Source organism: Crinia signifera, chromosome 3, assembly GCF_055691185.1.
Source record: "Crinia signifera chromosome 3, ASM5569118v1, whole genome shotgun sequence".
Classification (NCBI taxonomy): domain Eukaryota; kingdom Metazoa; phylum Chordata; class Amphibia; order Anura; family Myobatrachidae; genus Crinia; species Crinia signifera.
Window position 1 is genome coordinate 20308011 of NC_139219.1, and position 25750 is coordinate 20333760.

General features: G+C 47.2%; 1 protein-coding gene and 1 pseudogene across 1 annotated transcript in view; both read right to left on the reverse strand.

Moving 5' to 3' along the window:
• Positions 1-18488, reverse strand: part of CMTR1 (cap methyltransferase 1) — a 37792-nt gene extending 19304 nt beyond the window's left edge. Inside the window, exons 1-12 of the mRNA XM_083175435.1 lie at positions 18342-18488; positions 16705-16829; positions 13325-13465; positions 8955-9106; positions 8263-8421; positions 7989-8081; positions 4515-4586; positions 3275-3369; positions 3061-3133; positions 2156-2354; positions 1796-1914; positions 987-1083 (exon numbers count right to left, since the gene is read on the reverse strand). Of these exons, the coding sequence (XP_083031561.1) occupies positions 987-1083; positions 1796-1914; positions 2156-2354; positions 3061-3133; positions 3275-3369; positions 4515-4586; positions 7989-8081; positions 8263-8421; positions 8955-9106; positions 13325-13457 (1192 nt within the window). The 5' untranslated portion in view covers positions 13458-13465; positions 16705-16829; positions 18342-18488. The remainder of the gene's footprint in view (positions 1-986; positions 1084-1795; positions 1915-2155; positions 2355-3060; positions 3134-3274; positions 3370-4514; positions 4587-7988; positions 8082-8262; positions 8422-8954; positions 9107-13324; positions 13466-16704; positions 16830-18341) is intronic.
• LOC146066057 (U2 spliceosomal RNA) lies at positions 7645-7780 on the reverse strand (annotated as a pseudogene).
• Positions 18489-25750: the final 7262 nt, after the last annotated feature.

The following is a 25750-nucleotide window of genomic DNA, read 5'->3' on the forward strand; positions in this document are numbered from 1 at the left end:
TCTGGGGGAGGATCGGGTGCACGCTGCGTGTGAGCGGCGCCCGTTACAGCTCCAGGGACGGTGGTCTCTGTCAGCCAGGGAGCCGGGCGCAAACCCTTAAGCAGCAGCCGGCTCCCTCCGGCAGGCTCCCACGTCGCAGGCAGATAGTAGCAGCAACTATCTGCCTGTCCTCAAAGGCAAAACTTGCTGCTTTATGCCCTAATTACAAAAAGCCCAGGAGATGAGCCAAATGTGACCTGCTCCATTTTGGGCACGATCTAAGACTGCCTGGGAGGGGAAGTAGAAGGGGAGGAGTTGGTCACACTGATTAATTATTTTAAAGTGCCCATGCTCCCTGTGGTCGCCTTCTATTCCCCAGTGTAACTCCAGTGACACCTAGTGGATGAAGGAGAAAAACTGCATGTAAAACGGTATCCGGACGCCGGGTCGACAGGGTTTAAGCTCGACCAGGATATGGCCAACGAAACTTAGTCGGCAGCCGCTAGAGCAGCTGTAACGCTAGTTAGACACCGGCAGCTTATAGGCGGGACCATGGATCGACGGGACATTTTCAGGATTTTTTGGTGCTTGTCCACTTGGATCACACTTTACGATCCAAGTGGACATCGATGTAGAATAGAATAGTGTGCCAATTGTAGCGAGGCACCGTGCCCGAAGCATGGCAAGCGTAGAGAGCCATGCGAGGGGACAATGTGCACATATAAATTGTCCCCAGGGACCGCTGTGACATTCGGCACCAAAAAATCCTTGAATAGTCTCATCAACCATGTGTCCGTCGACCATGGTCCCGCCGATCAGCCGCCGCTGTCCAACTAGCGTAACTGCTGACTATCTTTACGCGGCTAACTATGCCGGGTCGACTAAGGGTGGTCACTATACCACAACTGCTGCAATGGCCTTGAGCAGACACGGTGTGCTTACAGCTGGCGCAGTATAACTGTACACACAACATACAAGTACACGGATATAGAACATATATATGTCACCTGTGCGGACGACGGAGAGTCCCACCAGGAGCTGGCAGAGTAGCAGCTGTTTGCTGAGTATCTCCTGTATGTTCTCCTGACCTTCCACGGAGAAACCCTGCAAAGAAAAAAACCCAAACAGTCTCACGCCACCGCGTAACTCACAGGAAACAAAGTATCTTTATTAGGGATAGTTTTTACAAAAAGCTTCCCAGTATCCATCACAAACCAGGAGGTCTTCATATTAATTCACAATATCTTCTCATAGATCGCAGTCCCTTTCCCTGCACCTGTTGTAGACTGCACGTTGCAGAGCAGGCGTGTCCAAACCAGTCATCGAGATCTACCAACCGTTCACTTTTTCTATACCCACCTACACAAGTGCAGTCATTACTAACTGTCACATTTTCAAAAATGCTGCATTCATTCCGGACACATTCTACAGATCCACAGGTGGCCTGGAAAACAAACTGTTGGTAGATCACAAGGACCGGTTTAGCCACCCCTGTTGTAAAGGGTTCTTAAAACTCCAATTCTGCCCGGGACCGTGCACATATTACTGCAGAGGACAACTAGTCCATACATTGGCCACACAGCTAGGACAGATGCCCCATGAGTTGAAGTCACCAGTGCCTATAAACTGCTCCTCTCTGACCTAAGAGTCATAACGGAACCCCCAGGTATCTGTATCAATATAGGAGTATGTAGACACAAACGGTTCCTGTCGGTCTTTGAACTGTAGACTGTAAATAAGATCCTCACTAATCTGTAATAATCATCTAAATAATGTGTGTGTCAGTGCAGGGTTTAGTGATGCCATTCTGACGTACCCCATCTGCCATCATGAAGTGCACTCCCTTATGGTCTGTATTATCCAGGATAAAGTTCCGAAAAGCAGTGATGTTCTCAGGCCGGGTGACATCTCCATCCCCATCCACCCCTCCTTCACCTGCCAGCAGAGAAACAGAAGATCATAAAACAGATAGTGGTGACCGGCAGGAGGCAGATCACAGCCCAGTTCAAAATTCCAATAGGGGAAGCACCACAACTGCCGCTCCAATCTGTCTCACTGGAAGTGGGTGTGGCTCCCTTGAATTTTAAACTGCGCTGCAGCCCCTCCTCTGTAGCCGCCGCTGGTTAGAAGCCATATCCACCTACAGCCACAGGACACTGGATGGATTGAGATTTACCATAATAAGGTTCAAAGAGTTCGCTGGACGCAGAGTAGAAGTCCTCTAATTTGAAGTCATTGGGCCCCTTTAGAGTCATGCCAAACCCCTTGGCGTGCCACTTCTTCCTCCACAAAATGTACTCGGAGAACCCGCCTGGGCCGGCGCAAACATCCGCGAAATACAGCAACTCCGACTCTCGGTCCTTCAACAGTGGTTTCTGGAGAGCAGACGGAACGGATGACAGATTACATGGAGGTACGACTAGGAAGCCTATTATACTCGGCCCTGGCACAGGAATACCCCACTGGTAATAGTTATGATATAGTAGGGATTAAACTATCCACAGTCAAATGACTTACTCGCACATACTCGCAGCCTAGCGAACTGGGAAACTCTGCCCGAACGCTGATTTCCAACACACACACACACACACACACACACACACCCCCCTTGTCTGAATCCCATGGTCAGTTTGCGTCTAGATGTGTTTCCTAACACATCCCCCTTGCATGCGGCTAAACGGGAGATAAATATTCGCGCAAACCCCCCCCACCATCAACACAGGGCTGAATTCAGGCCCAAACTAATGGTTCTGAATCAGTCCCTGAGCGGTGAAGTTCTAAGTGTCGGGCAATAACGCAGCAGCCATTCAACTGGTAACTTATTTTTCAAACCTAGCCTGTAACATGACAGTTAGGAGCTGAATGGCAGCAGGCTTAATAAATCTGCCCCTCGGAGAGTAAACACTGTGATTTAATCACTTTCTGATAATCTGACCTAATCGCCCGTCACCGTTATATGGATTTATACCCAGGGGCGCCCTCAGAGTTCTCCTCATTAGTTTACATGCAGCTGGTTCCGCAGGTGGAACTCATCTCGTTCACCGGAAATCTAAAACATGCTGCGAATGACGACGTTCTCACCCCTTGAGAGTCCTTGGGATTTGTAAACATGTAATCAAACACGTGGTCGATATTCGCCATCTTCATCGCCGCCCTGGAGAGGTGATCACACAATTATACAGCAGAAGTCCCTATATGACCTGGTATCACCACAATAAAGACACACACACACATTGTATGGATAGAGATCTTCCTTTAGAAAAGATTTCCATGGGAATCACAGAGCAAAGCCCACCTGTTCAGGAAGAAGACCCCACGGATCATCTCATAAGGGTTCGATCGGGACCTGGCTCTTCTCATCTCATCACCTTCCAGCTCATCGAACGCGCTCTACGAGGAGCACAAGAATATGGACGTCCTGGTTATGCATCTGCCAGTTCATCTACAGCAAATTCATCTGTGTATCAACTACTTGGAATTCCTCTACTTGGATCTCTAGAGTTGTGTGGATATCTCTTGACAAAGGCCAGGATTGTCTGAAACCGACTGGGGACTACAGTGTGACGCACTGATTAGCATCCCCTAAGTACTGCTTACATTTGGTGTTATTTAAAGCTGCACATATTCTGCATATTAACACTCTTACGCATACAACGAGCAGCTTCTTATTCCATTTCTACTAGAGCTGTTCAGATGTTTAAGGGGAAAAAAACAGGCAATAGCGGATTCTGAGTTGGGGAGGGGGGTGTGGTCTCATGACACACTTCCTGTTGGTCACTCTTGGGGGGGCGTGCCCAGCCAGAGATGCTAGGCTGCCCCCAGTGCCTGTGAATCGATGCCAAGCGCATTGCATCTATCCACCTGGCAGTGATTAGTAACTGCCATTTTTCTCACCCGTGGGACACTGGTACCTGTGGGTGGGGACATAAGTGGGCAAACTTTCTAGCGGGAACCCTAGGTGCATTCGCAAGTTCACAACCCATCTTTTATGTATGTGCAGTACACGGAAACCTGCAACGGACACAGACAGGCTCCGTATGCGATTTCTTTCTCTATTACTGCAATTATATACTGAGTGCACTATTTGATTATAACTGGATAAATGCCCCCAGTTCGTATATATACACACAACGTGAGCCATGGAACAGATCCAGTTGCTTTTCTGCAGGAACTTTACGTGAATGGGTTAATAAATAAATGCTATGGAAAGTACGGACACTATTTGCAGTTTCGGGTGAATCCTGCTTTGCATAGTTTCGTTTAACAGTTATTAAAGTTAGACCTGAAACCAAGAGTCGGTCTACACCTGGCAGCTGGTTATTCTGTACATTGCGGCTTCTTTATTCACACCGGAGGGGCCATGCTCTTACAGGAGAACTACAGTAACCAGCAGTCTAATGGTTGCTTTATAATGCTGCCCAGCTCCCCTCTCCTCGAGTTCCAGGTCTTTTACTATAGGTAAAAGGAATAGAACGTAATATTCTCCTGACTGGTGTAGATGTCAGTGCTGGGAATAGACAGGGAAATATTAGCACCTTGCACTCCAAAAGGCTGGTCAGAAGGGGGTCTCGGCAGAACTCTGTCTCGTCGTCTATGATCAGCTTCCTCTGTAACACAAGGTAGCAGCAGAGAGCATTAGCAAACATACCCCCAGTCTATATTACAGGTTACAGGATAGTTCTATTAGAAACATGCAAATGACACAAAGGCAAATCAGGGAATATATTTAAATGGACTTATGCACAATAGAAGCCCGGTTCATGGCCATTAGCAGGGAAACAGGAGGATACATTCTGTCAGCCAACTCTTCTCCTACGGGTGGCTTTCATCCAACTACGCCCGATGGTATTCTCCAGCCATGCCACTGGATCACCATAGATTCCTTACGGATGCAAAGGTCATCTACTACTTCCTGAAGCATGTGACATCTAATTACTTTTATATTAAACTAACCAGTATTAATATGGCATTTTATGCCACTGTATTATGCTTTTTTTTTTTATACTTACTTCCTGTAATCCCCCACTGTATGCAGTGAGGGGGGGGGGGGGGGGTTTCCTGGGCCGGGATCTGTTGGAGGGGCCCAGGTACTGCCCCTCCCCACGCTGCACAGAGCCGGGCAGTGGGAGTAGAGTGGACAGGATGCTGACTCAGCTGCTCAGTGCCACCACGCCAGCCAATCGCCCCCTGCTAAGTTTTCTTGTTTGTCTGTTTAACAGGGTGGGGGGGGTGGGGGGGGAGATGGATGACCACACCCCCTCCCATTGGTCATGCCCCCTTTTTTCCTCTGGGCCCCTGCGGCGCCCCTGACTGTATGCTCTACCCCTACTATGTGCACCAGCTGCCAACAGCAGCCTACAAAGGGTTCCTCGGATGGTTTCTCCATGGGCACGTTGCACTACATGTCCGTTTGTTCATATAAAGCGGGTGAGCGCAGCTGTGGTTCCCGGGGTGCACTGGCATTGCAGGCTTTTGTGGTATCGAGGTATCAGCACAGATGGTTAAATCAAAATAACTAATAATTGAGTCACCTGTGGTCTAGCCTGGATAATATTGGGGCCTCAGCTGTTGGTATGCCATGAGGATTCTGGGGCGGAGGTATTAAGCCTGGCCGGGGATAAGGCAGCAGCCAATCAACTCCTTACTGTTGTTTTTCAAACCCAGCATGTAACTTGACAGCTAGGAGCTGATTGGCTGGTGTGTTATCACATTCCACTTTATCACTTCACCAGGCTTAATAAATATGTCCCTGAGTCCCTATATGGCTGATCTCCCACAGTGTAACCTTTGTAGTGCACCCGTCATGGCTGCCTCACCTGGTACATGGTGTGTAGACACGGTCGATCGGGCTTGCTATTCGATCCCGATGTCGGCGATCAAGCCACCCGACATACATGTGATTTTGACGATATAGTGCAGATTTCCACTATATAGTCATTGCAGCCCTGTCTATCTGGGTTTTGTGCTGTCACAGGAGCGAGCATCAGGATCGCAAGGAAAAAATAAAACCTGTGCGATCCTGATGCGATTTTGACTGTATAGTCAAAATCTCATGCTGGATTGTACCGTGTTGTACACACGTGGATGGGAAGAATAACACAGGATGCTGCAACCTCCACATTTTGTGTAATCTACACTAGGCACAACCTATTTTACCCAGGGTAATCCTACATAGCGCGCCCAAGATGGCTGCCTCATCTGGTACATTTAGTGGATGGAATATATATATATATATATATATATATATATATATATATATATATATATATATATATATATATATATATATATACCCAAAAGAGACTGCACTAGCCCACTGTACTATGCGTATAGTACGCATGTGTGGTTTCTATTTGCTGTAATACTAAATTCTTTGTAAAATATGGGGGGGGGGCATCTCACAGAAAATATATATAAAAAAGGTACAATGTCACTGTTCAGAGAGCAGACAAAAACACAGCAAAAACAAAAACGCTACCTCTTCATTACCTCATTAACGATAATAATGACTATATAAGTTCCCATTATGAATGAGTTTGAAGAAACTCAGGGAGCCCGAGGTGTGCTCCCACCACCACCAGTGACGTGACTAAACGCGTGCACAGGGGGCAGCCGTACAGAACTTGTGGCCCTCTCCCAAAGGAGAAAGGCCCCATGGTTCCCCTGACCTCCCTCAGCCATAAGGCCGAGGAAGGAAAAAAGGGATCGGTGGGTCCTCTTTGCCTAAGCTTAGAGAGACCCGCGTTTCCTCCACCCCCGGAAGGGTTTCGGACGGTGGGTCCTCCGCACCCGAAGGTTTGGAGAGACCCGCTTAGGCTTCCCTCCGCCTTGCGGCTCGGGGTTGCCCTCGAGGGAACCGGGACTCTCCCCAAAAGGTGAAGAGTCCCAGTCACGTTTGGGGAACGGAAGGCCCGTTAGGGACAGCCGCACTACCCAAATGAAAAAACGTGACAAACTAACGAAAAACGTGGAGTGCAAAACGTGCAAATCATAAAAAGAAAAGAATAAGGCCCTAGCCAAAAGGCCGGGGAGGGGGTGTGAAAAATTGTCCTACCCCATCCAAAAGGACAGGGTAAGGACGTGAAGCGCTAACCTAAAGGGAAGTGCGCAGTGCAAGTGCCATTCGTGCAAGGTGACTTGGGATCACCCGTGCATGTCCGGCACCCCCGAGTTTCCCCGGGGGCACAGTGCAGCCTCGGACTCCAGGCAGCCAGCCAGTCAGCGTCCGACCAAGTGTTTCTCCGTCTCACCAGCAGGCACTTTCCAGCCCCCGGCATGGGAATGGGTACTCCACTGAGCTTTTCGAAAGACTCCCTTAGAGGCTGAGGCCCCCTCGGAAGAGCAATCTACTCAGTCCCAGTGTTTCTCCGCTCCCAGGGTTAAGATACTCGGCTGAGCTTTTCGCGGTCTCCCCATCAGAGGCTACGAACCTCTGGAACAGGAGCCATCTACTCAGTCCCAGCCTTTCTCCGCTCCCTGGGAATGGATACTAGACTGAGCCTTTCGCTGTCTCATCCTTCGGGGGCCACGAACCCCGTCAAGAGAGTCAAACTACTAAGCCCAGTGTTTCTCCCCCCCCTCCTACCAGTGGGTTTACGGAGCCTCCTACCACTGGCAGAGGTGAAGATACTTAGTGAGACTTTTCACTACTCCCGGGAAAAAACAGAGGGGTCCCACACCCTCCGCCCATCAGAGCAGCTACTCAGTCCCACCTTTCTCTATTCTCTGCCAGAGGCCAGTCCATACCAACTGATAAGAACAGATACTACACTTGATCTTAGCCAAAAGGCCGAGAAGTGATTCCCATTATGAATACCACACCTAGATCTGTTACACTGATGAAACCCTCTCCCAGCTACAAACACACAGTCATGTAGCTGACAACACACACCCACATTTTGAGCCACCAATCACAAAACACCATCCTAAATCTCAACCAATGCCTGACGTTGCCAATGTAGTCCTTTAACCACTATCCGCCTTCCTCAGTTACCCAATCACCAAGTTACCTTGCCTACTGTCATCCAATCAGACAACTCGTCAGCATCAGGAATCTCTGTGGTGCATTCTGGGTACCACTGGACTTCTTCATAAGCTGTGGCCTGGAACAACGAATAAATGTTTAGATGTTTCTTTAGGAGAGTCGTAGCAGTCATTCATATCCAGAGACTATTATGGTTATTGAGAGCCTTAATCCATAAAGCACCAACACTACCATCGGGTATTCCCTAAAATTAACTAGACCCTCATCCAGAGACCATGTACATTGTTATTCAGACTTACGTCAGGCATGTCCCTCCAGCTAACATTCAGTTCCTTCTCGAATCCTTTCAAGATGAGCCCCAGACCTCTCCGTCCTTTCTGTTTGGACGTCTCGATGATCTCTTTGCGGCCCTGACCATACTTCCCCAAGCCTTCTCCCTCACGGAAGCCCATCTTGGCCTAAGTGAGACATAAACATAAGATTTACTCCCAGGAGAGGACACAAACGGTGAACATTACAAGATAGAAGAGAAAACACATGGTCCACTTACAACAACTATTCATTATTTTGGTCTAATTTTTATTTCTTAGAACTAGTTCCAGATACAGTAAGAAACTATGGAAATCATTTAACATAACAAAAAAAATGAAGCATTTTCCTCCTGATGGAGAAATTATGGAATAGCCATGGGACTAAATGGAAACTTGCCTTCTTAATTCAGCTTCTTACATCATGTTAATATTATGTTTCTGACACATATCCCTTTAAATCAGGGGGGACAAATAAAAGAGAATCCAGACTACACATAGTGGAATCTAGGAGATCTCATTCTTAAAATTACCATTGAACCACAAAACTGAGAAGTTAAATGCGCCGTTCAGCGTCACTCTGACATTCCACCTTAGCATACCGTCAACTAGAATCACCCCCAAGAGCAGGTCATTGGATGATGCCCCTGATTAGCAGGGGGGACAAGTATTTGACTACTTACCATAAGCTTCTGGGAGACGCTGTTAAACATGGAGTAATTAGTGGAGGTTCCTTCTGCCGGAGGGTCTTCGGAGCTTGCTTTACCCCCCAACCCGAAAACTGGTCTCTTCTCATCACTCTCACTGTCGGAGCCTGTACCACTTGTGGAAGATTCTGGGAAAGCAGAGTATCAAACACCACATTTATAGTATGAGGGAACCGTACAATACGCTCACAATTATTTCCAAAAGACCACTAAGTGATACACTCTTTTTTTATCCCTTAATACGACACTATGGAACACTGAAGCTGGATACACACTATAAGATTATTTGTACAATCTGGCTGGTTGGAACAGAAATCTGGTAATGTCTGGGAACAAATTGCACTCAACCATTTACTACCAAAATCTGAAAAAAAAAATGGACAGAAATCGCTGAAATTTTAATTCCAAACAGATTGGAAAGATAATCTTATAGCGTGTATCCAACATTATGGTTCCTTAAGAATAAAAAAAGAACTATCTTCAGTTGCTCTGCCGAAAGAGCGTAGGTTGGAGTTGAGGGCAGGCGAGTGATGTACAGCGCGTAAATTGTATTTCTAAGCAGATTCATCCACAACAGAAGACAAGGCACCAGTCTCTTGGGGTTTTATAGTCACATAAGAACCGGGGAAGACGCCACAAAATTCCAGCTATCCACCGAGAGTAATGCTGGGTACATTATACATTCCAAGATGGGCCAACACTATTGAAGATGTAAAGAAGGGTTTTAAAAAAGTTATCACTATGTTTTATAGTTTTATGTAGGTTATTAGATATAGTCCATCTTTTATCTATAGATCACATACGTTATTTTTGGGGTGTATATAAGGATGTTCAGGTGTACTATTTTGTTAGAGGTTAGCCTTCGCTTGCTGCCTACGGTCGGATGGCGAACGCATGGGCACTGTGAAACGTGCGTATGCTTGGTCGCTCGAAAATTTCTTGAGGCAAGCGGTTATGAATCAGGCCCAATGTGTTGTTTGGATACAGTCGGAGTGTCCTGGGAGAGACCAAATGAGAAAGAGGAGCTTAGAGTCATCATCACTGGTGGGATCATCTGTGGGTATACTGAAGTTCCAAAAACTAGGGGAAGGGTCACATGATATTTAAACTCAGCAATTCCACAAGACAAGAACCGAATGGTCTTTAAAATAGATAATGGAGGGAGAGGGATGAGCATGTACGTATGGTGTGGTGAGAACAGGAGACCCATACTATATTTATCTGTCACAAGGTCTTGTAGTGTGCAAGACCTGGGATCACACTGCAGCAGAGAAGGTCATAGACAGGTTTTTAGCAAGAGTCAGGGCTTGAAACATCGGGAGATAAGAAGTTGCGAATGGTCGATAAGGTCTTACAGATAGATCAAGCCCTACTTTGGGCTCAAGGGCTGAACCGGTATAAATCAGAGTCTAAATGTCTAGGTCAACACTGGAAAAAGGCAGACCCAAGCAGAAAGGTCGACATATGAAACAGTCAATGTCGACACCTGAGCAGGCGAACCACCAATAAGGGGGTTGCTCACCCTGCTCCGGGCCTCAACCCGCTGCATTCCACACACTCTACCGTTCCCAATCAGAGTCCACTTGGGAGAAAAAGTATGAAAAACTGAAGAAAAAAAAAAAACTATGAAAAATTCACGTCAATTTGTTGTCAATAGCAATTTTGTGCATGTCGAACTATTGGTGTCAAATTATTGACCTAGACACTGGATGCCGAGCTGAATTAGTGACTAAAATGGGAATAAAGTGTTTAGATTTGAATAGATTATCTGGTATTGTGGCTATCTTCCGGAAACACGTTGCAATTGGACCCAGCAGGTGCACAGGGCGAGTTTACCAACTGTCACAATGCATTGCAGATGGCAAAGGGGTGGTTTGGCACATAACTCCAAAACAAAGCAACCAATTACAAAGCAAACCTACAGACAGGCAACAGCATTATAGCAATAGGTCACTCATTAAAGTCGTCCTTCTACTATCAATGTACTGATAGCAAAACTCGCTTATCCTTATCACTGTATAAGAGAGATAAAGTGCCAACCAGCCAATCAGCTCCTGTTAAGGCCCCCATACACTATGCGATTTTCGGCCGATTTCACCCGATGTCGGCACTTTGGGCCGATAAATCGGGTGAAATCAGCCCAAAATCGCATGTGTTTGACATCTGATCTGATGCGCGGTCCCATGCGCATCGGATCTGATCAGGTGGTCGGACCTGCAGAACATAAGATATATCGGCATCTGACCCATCATGGGTACATCGTGGGTGCTTTTGCACCCATGATGTATCAGATCTGATATATCTATATGTTTGGACCCTCCTCTCGCCCCCCGCAGTACGCATACATCACCGGAAGCAGGAAGCCGCCGCAGCGTCCTGTGGGCTGTCACAAATGAAGTGCGCAATGACCGGTAAAAGAAGCAGTGCTCCGTCTCCTCTGGGCTGAGCTCCGGCAGTGTACGGCACCTGATTGCCTGCGCGGCTCTCTGTAGACTCCAGTGTTATAAGAATTTAACACAGGAGTCCACAGAGAGCCGCGTAGACACTGTACGCTGCTGGAGCTCAGCCCGGAGGTAACAGACTGAGCACTGCTTGTTATTCACTCCTACAACAGTCCCATCCGTGGTACACTTCCCCAGACCGGCATTATTTATCATACCCACCGCACACACACTGTTAATCATCAGCAGTGCACAGTTCGTTAGGTTTATCACTCAATGATTTATTTCAGCACGCTGTCACCTAACTGCTTTCCCTCCTCTACACATCTCACTTTTCACCTCAGCAGCACAACTCCCCAAGCAGGGGACACACAGACCTCGCTCTAGAGAGGACACACTATCAGATGCACAAAAATTCTACACTTACCCTCCCCCGGTATTACAGAGTGATTACAGAGATCCTTTCCCCACTCCCAGCCTCATTTGGTCTTATTTGCAACATTGTACTGTTAAAACTGTAACTAGTCCTGTAACCAATTATACTGTCAATTAACAATATATGTACCCCAGCTACATTACTGGGGGGCGGGGGGCGGGGGGGCTACAGTTTAGGATCAGCCTTGCTGGGGCAGAGGGGGTGGAGGGCTACACTGAAACATTTGGGGACAACTAAAAATTATTATATTATTAAAAATAGTATTAAATCAATATTATTAATATAATATTAAATAAATTAAAAACTATAAAAAAAAAAATAGAAACTAGCTCCAGGTCTCCTGGCACAGGGGACGTGGGCTCATAAGGACAGCCTAGGATCAGGGACTCTGCTGACGTCTCAGGGCCACTGTGCGTCAGATAGATTTATCTGACGCAAATTGGATATTTAAACGGCACATCAAGTGTCAATGTGTATGTAGGCCTCCTAGGAAGCTGCAGGGGAAGTTCAAGGAAAATCAGATGCAATTTACATGTCAGATAAATCTTACTAGTGTATGGGGGCCTTTAGAGTATCTCTCTCTCTCTCTACAATGGGCGGTATTCAATGAGCCTGATTCGCCAGGTTTTTATGGCGATTTTGTGCTGTTTGGCGAATTTCTGTCAAAAACGGTGAATCACCCTATTCAATGACCACATGGCGAATACATTTCTAGGTTTTTTTCACCATGATTCACCGAGTAGCAATCGCTATCTTTTTATGGTGAAGTGGAATGTGAACTTTTAAAATAAAGTGTTTTGTTTTTTACATTTGGTGTCAAAAAATCAGGAATTTTATTCTGAGGAGGGGCATGCTATTTTTATTCATGTGCTGTAAGCACATGAATATATATTTAATTTTAAAAATAATATTTTTTTTTATTATTATTTTTTTACACAGCATCCAGCAGGTGGCGCCAGAGCGGAGCCGCTCATTACATATTCATATATTCACTGCACGATCATTTTGATCGTGTGTAGTGAATATACGTGAGCCTGCTGGCACCGCCGGGGGGGCAGCCTGTGCTGCCTGGCACCCGGGGAGCACACCTAAGCCCCCACAAAGGTCTGGGCTAGGCAGAGAGACTACCATCTCTCTGCCTGGCTCCGTCCTGAGGCTCCCTGCGGCAATCGCCGCAGGAGCTCATATTCGCCTGTCAGGGGCAGCGAGCCCCTGACACGTTGAATACCGGAGCCCGCTGGCTCCGGAACGTGGCGAATGTGCAGCGAATCCTAAAAAGGATTCGCTGCACCTCGCAGGTATTCACATTGAATACCGCCCAATGAATCAATCTCAAACTTTGATAGAACACTCCTTAAACGTTCCAATGAAACATGGCAGCATAATGACGTATTTCTGCGATCACTGGACGCTGTGTGATGGGGAGAACCGGATCACAGATGGTGACAACACACAAGTAAAAGACTCGCCTTGGGTGCCATGATTGCTGTGCTGGGTGTCATCGTCCGAGGTTGAGCTCAAGTTGAGCCCCAATTCTTCGATGCGCTTCTTCTGCCGACTCTGGGTGTTGGTCTGGAGGTCGCGCTCAGCTCGTCTCTTCATTTTCACTTCTGATGGGTAAAGAATGTAGCGTTAGCGTGTGACCGTTGAGTGTGGCGACATCTGATCACACTCTCATTGGTTTTAAAACAGATCTATGGTCATTAAGTTTTACAGAAAATTTACCATTAAATAGAAAATGGACGTTAAATAATTTAAACTTCAAAAAAGGGGAGGTAGCTAAAAATGATAGATGAAAATGTTCTGTGCTCGTGTCTACAAGTACCACCAGCAGGTCATGTGCTGCGGAGTTCTTTAAGCATGCACAGGTGAGTTCATCTACCTTGCTCACCACTGGCATCAGTTAAAAAGGTTTGATCTTAGTACCTAATCCCTCTTTCTTCATCTGCCACCACACACATCGCACTGGGGACTCCCTTAACCCTTCACTTAGGCTAAGTGGGAAAGAAAAGGCCATGGCCCTTATTCTGGTTCACTGGCAGATTCCTTCTCAAATGGACAAAACCATGTGCACTGCAGGTGAGGCAGATGTAACATGTGCAGAGAGAGTTACATTTGGGCGAGTTATTTTGTTTCTGTGCAGGGAAAATACTGACTGCTTTCTTTTTACACTGCAATATAGATCTCACTTTTAAGCAAAACCCCACCTAAATCTAATTCTCTCTGCGCAAGTTACATCTGCCCCACCCGCGGTGCACATGGTTTTGCCCATTTGAGAAGGAGTTTGTGAACAAGAATAAAGCCCATACGTAGCCCAGATTTTGTAGTACTTGTAGTGGGTGGAAATATGCAAAGATTGGAGACTAATAAAGTACCAACCAATCAGCTTCTAGTGGTCATGTCTCAAACACAACATGACAGTTACAAGCTAATTGGTTGGTAATTCAGCTCTCCCCAAACTTTGATCCAGCTGACAGGGATCAGTGACCTTCATTCTTAACATTGTGTAAAGCTGGATGGATAAAATGCAGCTTAGCGAGGCTTGTGCGACATCCAAGAGCGTAGTCTGGATTCCATGAAGGCTGATCTTATACAGGCGGATATACTGCAACGCGGCCTGTATAGGGCATCTGACCGGTACAGTATATAGCAGGGGAAAGGGACATAGAAATGACTTTCTGGAGACAGGAAAACCTTTAAGATAAAAGCAGGTCCTTCATTACAGGAGTAACTAGCTCCAAAATAATAAGATATCCACATTTTAAGGATCGACAGTAACAAAGAGTTGACGCAAGCGTTAGGTCAACGGGAGAATGATCGACAGTCACAAGGTTGACACGAGTTTTTCACGGTTTTTTTAGGTGTCAACATGAACATCAAAAAAAGTGTACCGCTATGTTCTCCATGCTTCGGGCTATTATAATCTAAAGCTATTATGCCCACCTGGATGGTAAAGTATGAAACAAGTCGGTCTAAAGCAAAAAAAATGTGAAAAACTCATGTCAACTTTGCGTCTGGCGACCACGTTCCAGTCCATTTAATGCAGGTGTCTAACTTACATTACAGTTGATTTAGACGCTGTTGACTATCTTTAGGCGTCTAAACGCATTCCACTAAGCGCGGTCCGGTCAATCGAGACTCCGTCGACCGGATACAGGATGGACAACCCCAAGCAGGGATCGTTCATCCATCACAGTGTAGTTGTCCACAATGATGCAACATATGCAGGGGTTGTACAGCTCACAAACTCTGGGGACACATGTGAAACACAGTATCCCTGGCATAGGCAGGTATTCAAATGCTACGGTGAGCGCACAGCATTTTGGATTCACTGGGGTCCCAGATTCGCCGCCAGCCTTGCTGCCACCGTATTCAACTTGTCAGGGGCTCCCTGCCCCTGACGGTCGAAATTGCACCTACCCGGTGAATGTCGCACACATCATGGAGGACGGCGTAAGGCAGGGGGATGGCAGCCTCCCTGCCAGCGCCGCACACAGCTGCGGCCGGAGGAGACATGGCAGGCGGGGAGGTGCTGGGAGCGCTGTGCTGGTCCCACTCCATGCATATGTAATGAGCGGGACCAAGCACGGTGAATATCTAATGAGCGGGTCCCTGCCCCCCCACCACACACAAGTCATGAAAAAAACCAGCGAATTACAGCGACTATGAAACGGTGAACTGGCCGGCATTCACTGTTCGCTTTCGGGGAACAGTGATCATTGAATACAGAGAATATAATTTTCGGTGAAAAAAAAAAATCACTGTTTCGCAGAGAAACAACCCTGTTCACCGAAAACAGCGGAATGCTGGCCATAGTGGGGTTCTATTAGCAGTTCTGTGGATGAAGCTTAACCCCAGTGCTCTAGAGGACCCTGATTCAGCAAATCAACAACACAACAAATGCATATTGGGGAAGAGTAGGCAGTTCTCCCCAACCTGCCCCCTGGAGGTAAGGCCTTTGCGGCATAGCACGGCTGCTTGTGAGTGTTTAACTTATAGTTCTGGGCACTTGCGGGGGTCATTCTGGTTGATTTGCTCGGATGCAAATTCGCATCCTTGCAAATCAACCAAACCCCGCCTTGCAAATGGTGGCACACCGCACTGGCTGCGAATGGATTTTTGACATAAACATCCATTCGCAGCCTGCGGGGTAACACCCACATCATTCGATAGTCGCCAACCATCGAATGATGTGGAATGTGCACGCAGAGCTAAGGTTGCTCAGCGCAACCTTAGATCTGCGTGCACATTCGGAGGGAAGTGGACCCATGAAACGCTGGGCGTTCCCATATGCTAATGCCATGTTTCTGCAAACTCTGCGAACCAACCTGAATAAGGTCCTTAAACTATGAGTTACACTACTATGGTTTAGCCGTGGGCCTTACCATGCAAGAACACGGCCTGCTGATTGAATAGCTCATGGAGGTAATCCCATCAGCTCCAGGCAACTGGTTAGTTTAATTCCCCCCATGGTTATATTTTACAAAATTTTAGTAACAACTGAACCGGACATAGAGGGTTCAAGAGGGCGAAGTGGTCGCTTTATGTAGATCTTTACCAACAAATTGCTACAGCAAAAGACCATCCATACAGTCTCCCCAGTCTGACGTTCACGTCACCCGGGTATCCAATGAACACATCTCTTTAGTCCAAGCCATAGTAACATTACATCATATCGTTAGACCTGAGATAATAATGATTTCTGATGAATGCAGTGGAAGACCTGTTTCACATCTGAGAATTAAAGCCCAGTGAGGACAGGGCACGATCACCTATATGAATTGTAAGAAGAAGTGTGTATTTGCAGGTTTGCCATTGTTTGGAGCAGCACGCCAAAGCAGTTACTTACAGTGCGCATGGGAGAGAGCTCAGAGAGTGGAAGAATCCCCAGGTGGTAGTGACTGCTAGCTCTCCTTCAGGGCATCAGCGTCTGGGATGGAGCACCATGTGGTGTGCGAAGGAGGGAGACGAGTTCTGTACACATATAAGAAAAGCTCAGTGTCTCCACAACACATTATGCCCAACCCTGCATCATATACAATATAAACGATTTCAATGACTTCCTATAGCATAAAGAAACCGATATATAAACAGGGCAGGTCATTTGCTAAATGTATATTTTTTACTTAATTACACTGCAGCCAAGTGACATTTTCCCTGCACCTAAGTGACATTCTGAGGTTAATGTAGGGTTGAAGAAAACACACTTGTTCCTGGATGCCACAAGTGTTACTGAATCGGTAATGCCCGAACAGGTTTCAGCACTTATAGACTTTGTCTCGGGTGTCACAAAAGACAAAACGCTTTTACAATTTTGCGCTTTTTGTTTATAGTGGGGGGGGGGGGCGCGAATCAATGTTGCTGACCATCAGGTTGATGACTTCTCTGATCTCTCAGTCAGTGATCCAAGGTGGTAAAAAACTGCTCCACCACGTCAGCTTCTGCTCCCAATTCCAGTCGCTGCTTTCTCGTCCTGGTCACTACTTCGCAGCTGCACCACAGTTCTTACAGGAGAGCAACTTAATCTCTTGCCCTGTAACCCCATCCCCCTCTCACCACCCATCACCTCACCCATCTCACATCACCTTGTCCACCTCACCCTCTCCCACTACCTGTCACCTAACCCCCTTTTGCCACCTATCATCTCACCATGCCCCCTCTCGCAACCCGTAACCTCACTCCATGCCCCACGGTCACCTTGCCTCCTCTCGTTTCCAATCACTTCTTGCCATCTGTGCCCTCACCGCCTCTCGCCACATATCATCTCACCCCTATTCTCTTCCCCAGCCCGTCTCTATCACCCTCTCTCTCCACTGTTCAACCCTCTCACCTAACTCTTTATTTCTCTTTCTGACCCTAGTCTCTCTCTTCTCCCCACCTCTTACCCTACACTTCCCCTCTTTCCTCCCTCTCTCTGACAGTCGACCCCCCCAAGTATTGTTGGCATGTGCGATAAGACCTGAGTGACGGGTTCTCCTTTTTATATCTAGTGTTTGTTTGTGTGTCTCCGAAACACTGCCATCTGTTGGCAGCGAGTAAAAGTACATCTCTTTTTCTCTCACACATGCAAACACAGAAGCAATCACAAGGTAGCAGACTAGGTTTCGAAGCATTTGCTTAAAGCAGGCTTACTAGTAGAAGAGATGTACAGACACAGGGATCTGTAGGCTATATAAAGGTATATACAGACACTATACAGGGATTTGTAGGCTATATAAAAAGGTATACAGACACTACACAAGGAGCTGTAGGCTCTATAATGTATATACAGACACTATACAAGGAGCTGTGGGCTATATAAAAGGTATATACATACACTATACAGAGAGCTGTAGGCTATTAAGGTATGTACATACAATATAGAAGGAGATGTAAGCTACATGTAGAGCATCTACAGAGATCTATAGGATATATATGTATTGTACACAGACACTATATAGAGATGTAAGGGTGATAAACAGGTTATATATAGGGTACAGGCCGTACTCTGACGGTAACTCCGGCGCCGCGAGCTCCGGTTTCGTTTCTCCGGCTGTTTCCTCCTCTCTGACACTGTGACTGGGGTCCTGCTTCGGTCACCCGGCGCCTCTGCGTGACGTCACACCGGCTGCCCGGCACGGCGCCTGCTCAGAAAGTGCTCCCACTGTAATACACATTGTGACTGCTGTACACACGGGACTGAGCTCTTATATATAGTATCAGTGGTAACATAATGTACCCAGTACCTGTGTATAGTATTCTGTACTCTATATAGTATCAGGGGTACCATACTGCACCCAGTACCTGTGTAGAGTGCCCTATACTGTCTATAGTACGTATAGTAATATATTGTAACCAGCACATGTGTATAGTGTTCTGTACTCTCCACAGTACCTATAGCAAAATATGGTACTTCTTCATCTTTGCGGCCACAGCTTACGCCAGTTACATTAGCCGCTTTCAGAATAGCACAATTGTCCCCTCACGGGCTCGCTTTGCTTGCCGCGCTTCGGGCTAAAGATAATAGATAGTAGCGTGGACACAGGAGGGTGGCGTGGACCCAGGGTGGTGCGGGTTACACTACATGAGTTCCGTAGTGTAAGCTGTGGCTACAAAAATGAGGAAGTACCCAAATACTTGTACCCAGTGATTGTGTATAATGCCCTGTATTGTCTCTATAGTGTTTGTGCTAACATTGGGGCCAATTCAGAACCGCTCGCAGCGGGCCAAAATTGGGCACATCCCTTATGTTTGGGGTTTGCGCATGCGTGACCTGTTCGCTAGGCTGAGAGTATGAATCAGGCCCTTTGTGCACAGTACCTGTGTATAGTGTCCTGTACTCTCTATAGCAGCGGTTGGGTCCGCGACTCCATGTTGCTGACCATTAGGCTGATGACTTCTCTGATCTCTCAGTCCAAGAGGGGTACATTTCCTAAAGCTTCTAAAAATGAAGTGATGTTGCCCATAGAAACCTCTCAGATTTTATGTATCATTTTCTAGGATGCGATAGAGAAATGACAGATAGAATATGATTGGTTGCCTCTTTTCATTCTTAGAAGCTTTAGCACATGTTTACACAGAGGTGTCCGAAACATCAGTTGCATTGTTGCCGACATTTAAGTTCTCCTCTCCAGGAGTAGCCCGGAGATAATGGCCCTTATTCTGGTTGTCTCGCAAGGCTGCGAATTTGCAGCCTTGCAAGTACACCAAACCCTGCCCGGCCGCTCCCCCCCTCGCAGCGCGGGTTCACAGGCTGTGAACGGATGAGTAACATAAACATCCATTTACATGCTGCAGGGAACACCCACATCTTTGAATGGTCACTGACCATCGAAAAATGTGGAAGGTGCACGCATATAAAAGTGACTTTCACGCTTGGGCGGGCAGCTGACATCCGGTGATGAAACCCCGGGCGTTCCCATGAAACGCCGGGTGTTGCCATATGGTATTGGGGCTGCCCGGCGCCGCCTGCCCTTCTCCACCCACCACTCGCCGTGTAGGGTGCGTGCTCCCGGCAAAGCGAATGTTCACTGTGGGTGCACGCACCCTGCGTCTGCACATGCGCAGAAATGCATATGCGCAGGCACACAACATCAATCCTCTGTGCATTTGTATGAATGAACCAGAATAACCGCCAATGATGCGATTCGCAGGTGTACGCGGAGGGGCAGGGTGTTAAAAATGACGCAAAGCTCCACCCACTCCACGTACACCCGCGAATGACAATATTTGATTGGTGGGGTAATAAGATGTGAGGGATCCAGTGGCATGCGGAAGGCTCGTCCACCCTTTCGGGGATCGGGAAAAGACCTGATTTTCAGGAGCCTCCTGGCCATTCCGTGTCTCCACCATGCTGCCATGCGTGTGCTGTCTGCTGACCACACATGCGTGGCAACAATTCTGTGGTAGGTAACTTGCTGGGGTCCCAATAAATATGAATGCAATGTTAAGGGGGCTGCGTAGATGTAAAACCCGTTCTGTATGTGTATGTGTAACAGGTTCTGTGACAGTGACTGACAGGCTGTGGTGCTTGTGGGATAGAGAGGCGGCAGTACTGAAAACAGGGGCGTGTCACCACCGGTCTGAATAGGTAATAAAGTAGGTTCAGGGTCCACCTCGTTAGACAGGCTTCTTGGACGTGGGAGTCGGGATCTTAAGCCCCAGTACACATGGGGCAACCCATCCTCTGTGCTCAGCGACGGGCTGAAGCACGATCGCTCACCAGACATCACGGTACACCCGCGATGCAACCTGCGGGCATACACACGGAGCCATCGGTGCTCCATTTCTAGTCAGATCGCTTAAAAGTGGGTCTGAAATCGCCCCATGTATCTGCCCCTTTATGGCCAGCCTGCTTATTCTTCAATTTATGTAGGCTGGGCGGTGCCTGAAACCATCTCGGGGCGTGATCTGTGACTGCAGCACTTGAATCTTGGAAATGCTAATAGGAGGCATCTAACTCCTTGTAGTAGTTAGATCCAGACATTATATTTCATGTACTTTGTATGTATTGTGGCAGATACAGCATATTTCCAAATGAGGATTATGTGGAAAATCCAGACCAAGTTTTAGAGCAGCAGCAGAAAAATTAGATCCAGTCCAGGTTTCCTGATGTGATCAGGGTTGGACTGATTAGCAGCACCTGTGGCTTTCTGATATAAGTGTTTCTAGGGCAGGAGGTCAGGGCTCCTGATGGTGGAATATCTGCCCAGGTGATAGGCCAGGGGGTGTGGCCTCAGTAGGGACCACTGGAACATACTGAGGAGTTTGTACTATGATGTGACACCTGTATGCTGCGATGCAGTAACCATCCTTGCCTATGTTATTATCCTGGTATGCTGTTTACCTGCTGCACAATAAAGACCAAGACTTCATCTTATCCAGTGTATATGAATCCTGGTCACCATATAAAACAATTAGACTTGTGACCTGTGGACCTAGCTGTGTTCACTGTGTGAATTGGTTCTATGGAAATGTACCTAAATGTCTGACATGCTATGTCCTGTTTGCAGGCTAAAAAAAAGGGTGTGTGTGCAATATGTGGAGACAGAATCAACACAGATTGCACTGTTTTTCTGGCGCTGTTATTTAGCAATAAGTAGTATAAATATAAGAATCGTGTATATAATTTTTTTTTTATATATACACAGTAATAGGTTCAAAAATCTACTGCTGCTGCATATGGTTTATGTGAGTTAGCTAGAACTAACATAGATACAGAGTTGGAGATAGGGTTTTTAAACCACCTTGCGCTGCTAGTAAATTTATTTGATAACAATAATAATACCACTGGACAGAATAACACCGGACACACTGCTAAAAATGTAGAAATTTAATATGAAGGACAAAAATAGAACAATTAATACATAACAATTTTAAAATAAGTACAATACATTAACAATTATTATTGCCTATATGGCCATATATGAGGTCACGTTTGCAAACTGGGTAGGAGCTCCGAAATGGGTTAGTAACTGAATAATGTGGTTAGTTGTAGTCACTGAGGGTAGCAAGGAATGGGGGGGGGGGGGGGGGGAGATTTAGGCAGGCAAGCCAGCAGAACAGTCAGTTAGCAGTTAGATAGCAAATGCAGGGTTAATGGAATTGATAGTATGGTGCCCTGAGTATGGCACTAGAAGCAGATTTCAATATCTCACCCTCCGTTGGTAGAATAGTGGGAGGTGCCGGGGAGCTTACGTTGGTATTAGCTCATCACCCGATTTGATGTTGTAGCAGGCGGGGAGCTTGTTGTTGAAATGCTCTACCCGGGCGTTTTGTGCTGGGTCCGGTGTGACTGGCAAGTTACAGGTGCTGATGACACAACGTCCAGGGATGCCGGCGGCTGGAGTTAATGCCAATCAGCGTGAGAAAGGTCTCGACCGCTGGGTTGAGTACAGTGGCTGCTGCCCAGATGACGGTGGCTCAATTGGCTGGAGACCGCGGCAGACCAGCTAGTGCTGCAGACAGGTGAAGGGGAGGATCACGGAGGTTTGCAGACGTGACCAGGAAGTGATGTCTACGGGTTTCGTCTCTATGGCAACGGAGACTTTTTCAAGACACATTATTCAGTTACTAACCCATTTCGGAGCTCCTACCCAGTTTGCAAACGTGACCTCATATATGGCCATATAGGCATTATAATTGTTAATGTATTGTACTTATTTTAAAATTGTTATGTATTAATTGTTCTATTTTTGTCCTTCATATAAAATTTCTACATTTTTAGCAGTGTGTCCGGTGTTATTCTGTCCAGTGGTATTATTATTGTTATCAAATAAATTTACTAGCAGCGCAAGGTGGTTTAAAAACCCTATCTCCAACTCTGTTTGCAGGCTGCAGAAGGGAGGGTTTATGGTCCTCTTTGAAGCTGAAGGAAGTGGGATAACTATTTCGTACCGGTTATATAAGATTGTGTGTTTCAAGTACATGCTTCAATCCCAAATAACCAGACCTCCTTTTCAGGCCACTTCCTGGGCCCAGCAGAAAAGTTCTTATGTCCAGTCTGAGTAAAGCCCCTACAAACTAGGCGATTAGCGGCATCGCCGATATTGTTAACTATATTGGCGGTGCTGCGATCTTACAATATAGCGCATACACACTAACCGATAATGATATCTGTCCGTGATGTTACCCAGACTCCTGCTTCGTACATGCACACACACACACAAACACACTATGCATATACAGTTGATGGAGGGGGGGGGGGGGGGCGCTAATGATGCACGGGAACGGTACTGTACTGCACAGCTCCTTCCTTGTGGGAGTACAATACCAACCACATCCGAGTCAGGCCCTTAGGACGGGGGAAAGGTTGAAGGGTGCGGGAGTTGTTGCTAGATAACTTTGGCTGCATGTTGGGGTGGGTAGGTGCCTAGTAAGTGAACAGGTACTTTGATAGAAGCAAGATATCAACTGCTTGGGGCCGTTGGACCATTTGGGAACCCTTAACACATCTTACCTTGCGTATATGGTAGCACCACAGTAATGTGAGTTACACACATTGCTGATATTCGCCAAAAATAGTCAACGTTTTTCAACTTACAGCTAACTTGAACCCTAGATGTGGGACATCTGCTCGCTTCCATGGTGTGTGCAGTGGCAGGGTCTAGGAAGGAACCAAGTAGGATGGTTACAGATGTATCCTCTTAATCTAGGCTCAGTACAGCACGCAGTGGGAGGTGCCTGGGGCGAGTGAGCTGCCGGGTCTGTACAACTCTGATAAAAAATAGGTCTCAGTTGCAATGCAACGCGACTAAGACGCACAAGGCGACTCTGCTGATTAATATGATATTTGTGTGCAACAGTGTATATGGAGCACAACGGATCCGATATGATATCCCGGCGGTCGGGATCCCGGCGGTCGGAATCCCGACACTGGAATCCCGACCGCCGAAATCCCGACAAGGGGGGGACATGGATCGCCCCCCCTTGCGGGCTCGCTGCGCTCGCCACGCAGCGGGCCCGGTGCCTCGCTACGCTCGGCACGCTATTATATTCTCCCTCTATGGGTGTCGTGGACACCCACGGAGGGAGAAAGTTTCGGGATTTCGGCGGTCGGGATTCCAGTGTCGGGATTCCGACCGCCGGGATCCCGACCGCCGGGAAATTAACCGCATCCCAGCACAACTCTACATTGTGCTAACAAGAAGTGAGGACTGTCCTCAGTGAGTGTGCATATAACAAGGAGTGAACGTTTGTCCTCAGTGAGTGTGCGTATAACAAGGAGCGACTGTCTGTCCTCAGGTCAGTGTGCATAACAAGGAGTGAACGTTTGTCCTTAGTGAGTGTGTGCATAACAAGGAGCGACTAACCTCAGTGAGTGTGCATATAACAAGGAGCGACTAACCTCAGTGAGTGTGCGTATAACAAGGAGCGACTAACCTCAGTGAATGTGCATATAACAAGGAGCGACTAACCTCAGTGAGTGTGCGTATAACAAGGAGCGACTAACCTCAGTGAATGTGCGTATAACAAGGAGCGACTGACCTCAGTGAGTGTGCGTATAACAAGGAGCGACTAACCTCAGTGAATGTGCGTATAACAAGGAGCGACTAACCTCAGTAAGTGTGCATATAACAAGGAGCGACTAACCTCAGTAAGTGTGCATATAACAAGGAGCGACTAACCTCAGTGAGTGTGCGTATAACAAGGAGCGACTAACCTCAGTAAGTGTGCATATAACAAGGAGCGACTAACCTCAGTAAGTGTGCATATAACAAGGAGCGACTAACCTCAGTGAGTGTGCGTATAACAAGGAGCGACTAACCTCAGTGAGTGTGCGTATAACAAGGAGCGGCTAAGCTCAGTGAGTGTTCGTATAACAAGGAGCGGCTAAGCTCAGTGAGTGTGCGTATAAGAAGGAGCGAATGTCTGTCCTCAGTGAGTGTGCGTATAAGAAGGAGCGACTGCCTGTCCTCAGTGAGTGTGCATATAACAAGGAGTGAAGGTCTGTCCTCAGTGTGTGTGCGTACAACAAGGAGCGACTGTCTGCCCTTAGTGAGTGTGCACATAACAAAGGCCCTTATTCTGGTTGGTGCGGTAATATCCGCGTGCGTTCGTGCCGCCATCGAATGATGGGGAGGTTCCCTGAGATGGAGGAGGCGTATTCCATGAAAATACACGTGCGGTCCATTCGGCCAGCTTCTTACCGCATACGGACGGAGTTGGCGATCCGTATGGAAGGCGGGGTTTCGCACGCACGGTCCTGGCCGCATATTCGGATCCGGCCGCACCGATCAGAATAAGGCCCAAAGAGCAGCTGTCCTCTGGTGAGTATGCGTATAACAAGGAGCAACTGTCTGCCCTCAGTGAGTGTGCACATAACAAAGAGTGGCTGTCCTCTCGCGAGTGGGTGCATAACAAGGAGCGACTGTCTGTCCTCAGTTAGTCTGTGCATAAATAGAAGCGACTGTCTGTCCTAAGTGAGTGTGCGTATAACAAGAAACTAATGTCTGTCCTCAGTGAGTGCATGCATAACAAGGAGCGACTGTCTGTCCTCAGTGATTGTGCATATAACAAGCGACTGTCCTCAGTGAGTATGCCTAGAACAAGGAGTGACTGACCTCAGTGAGTGTGCGTAAAACAAGGAGCGACTGTCTGTCCTAAGTGAGTGTGCGCATAACAAGCGACTGTCTGTCCTCAGTGAGTGTGCATATAACAAGGAGCGATTGACCTCAGTGAGTGTGTATAACAAGGAGCGACTGTCTGTCCTCAGTGAGTGTGCATATAACAAGGAGTGACTGTCTGTCCTCAGTGAGTGTGCGCATAACAAGGAGTGACTGTCTGTCCTCAGTGAGTGTGCGCATAACAAGGAGCGACTGACCTCAGTGAGTGTGCATATAACAAGGAGCGACTGACCGCAGTGAGTGTGTGTATAACAAGGAGTGACTGACCTCAGTGAGTGTGTGTATAACAAG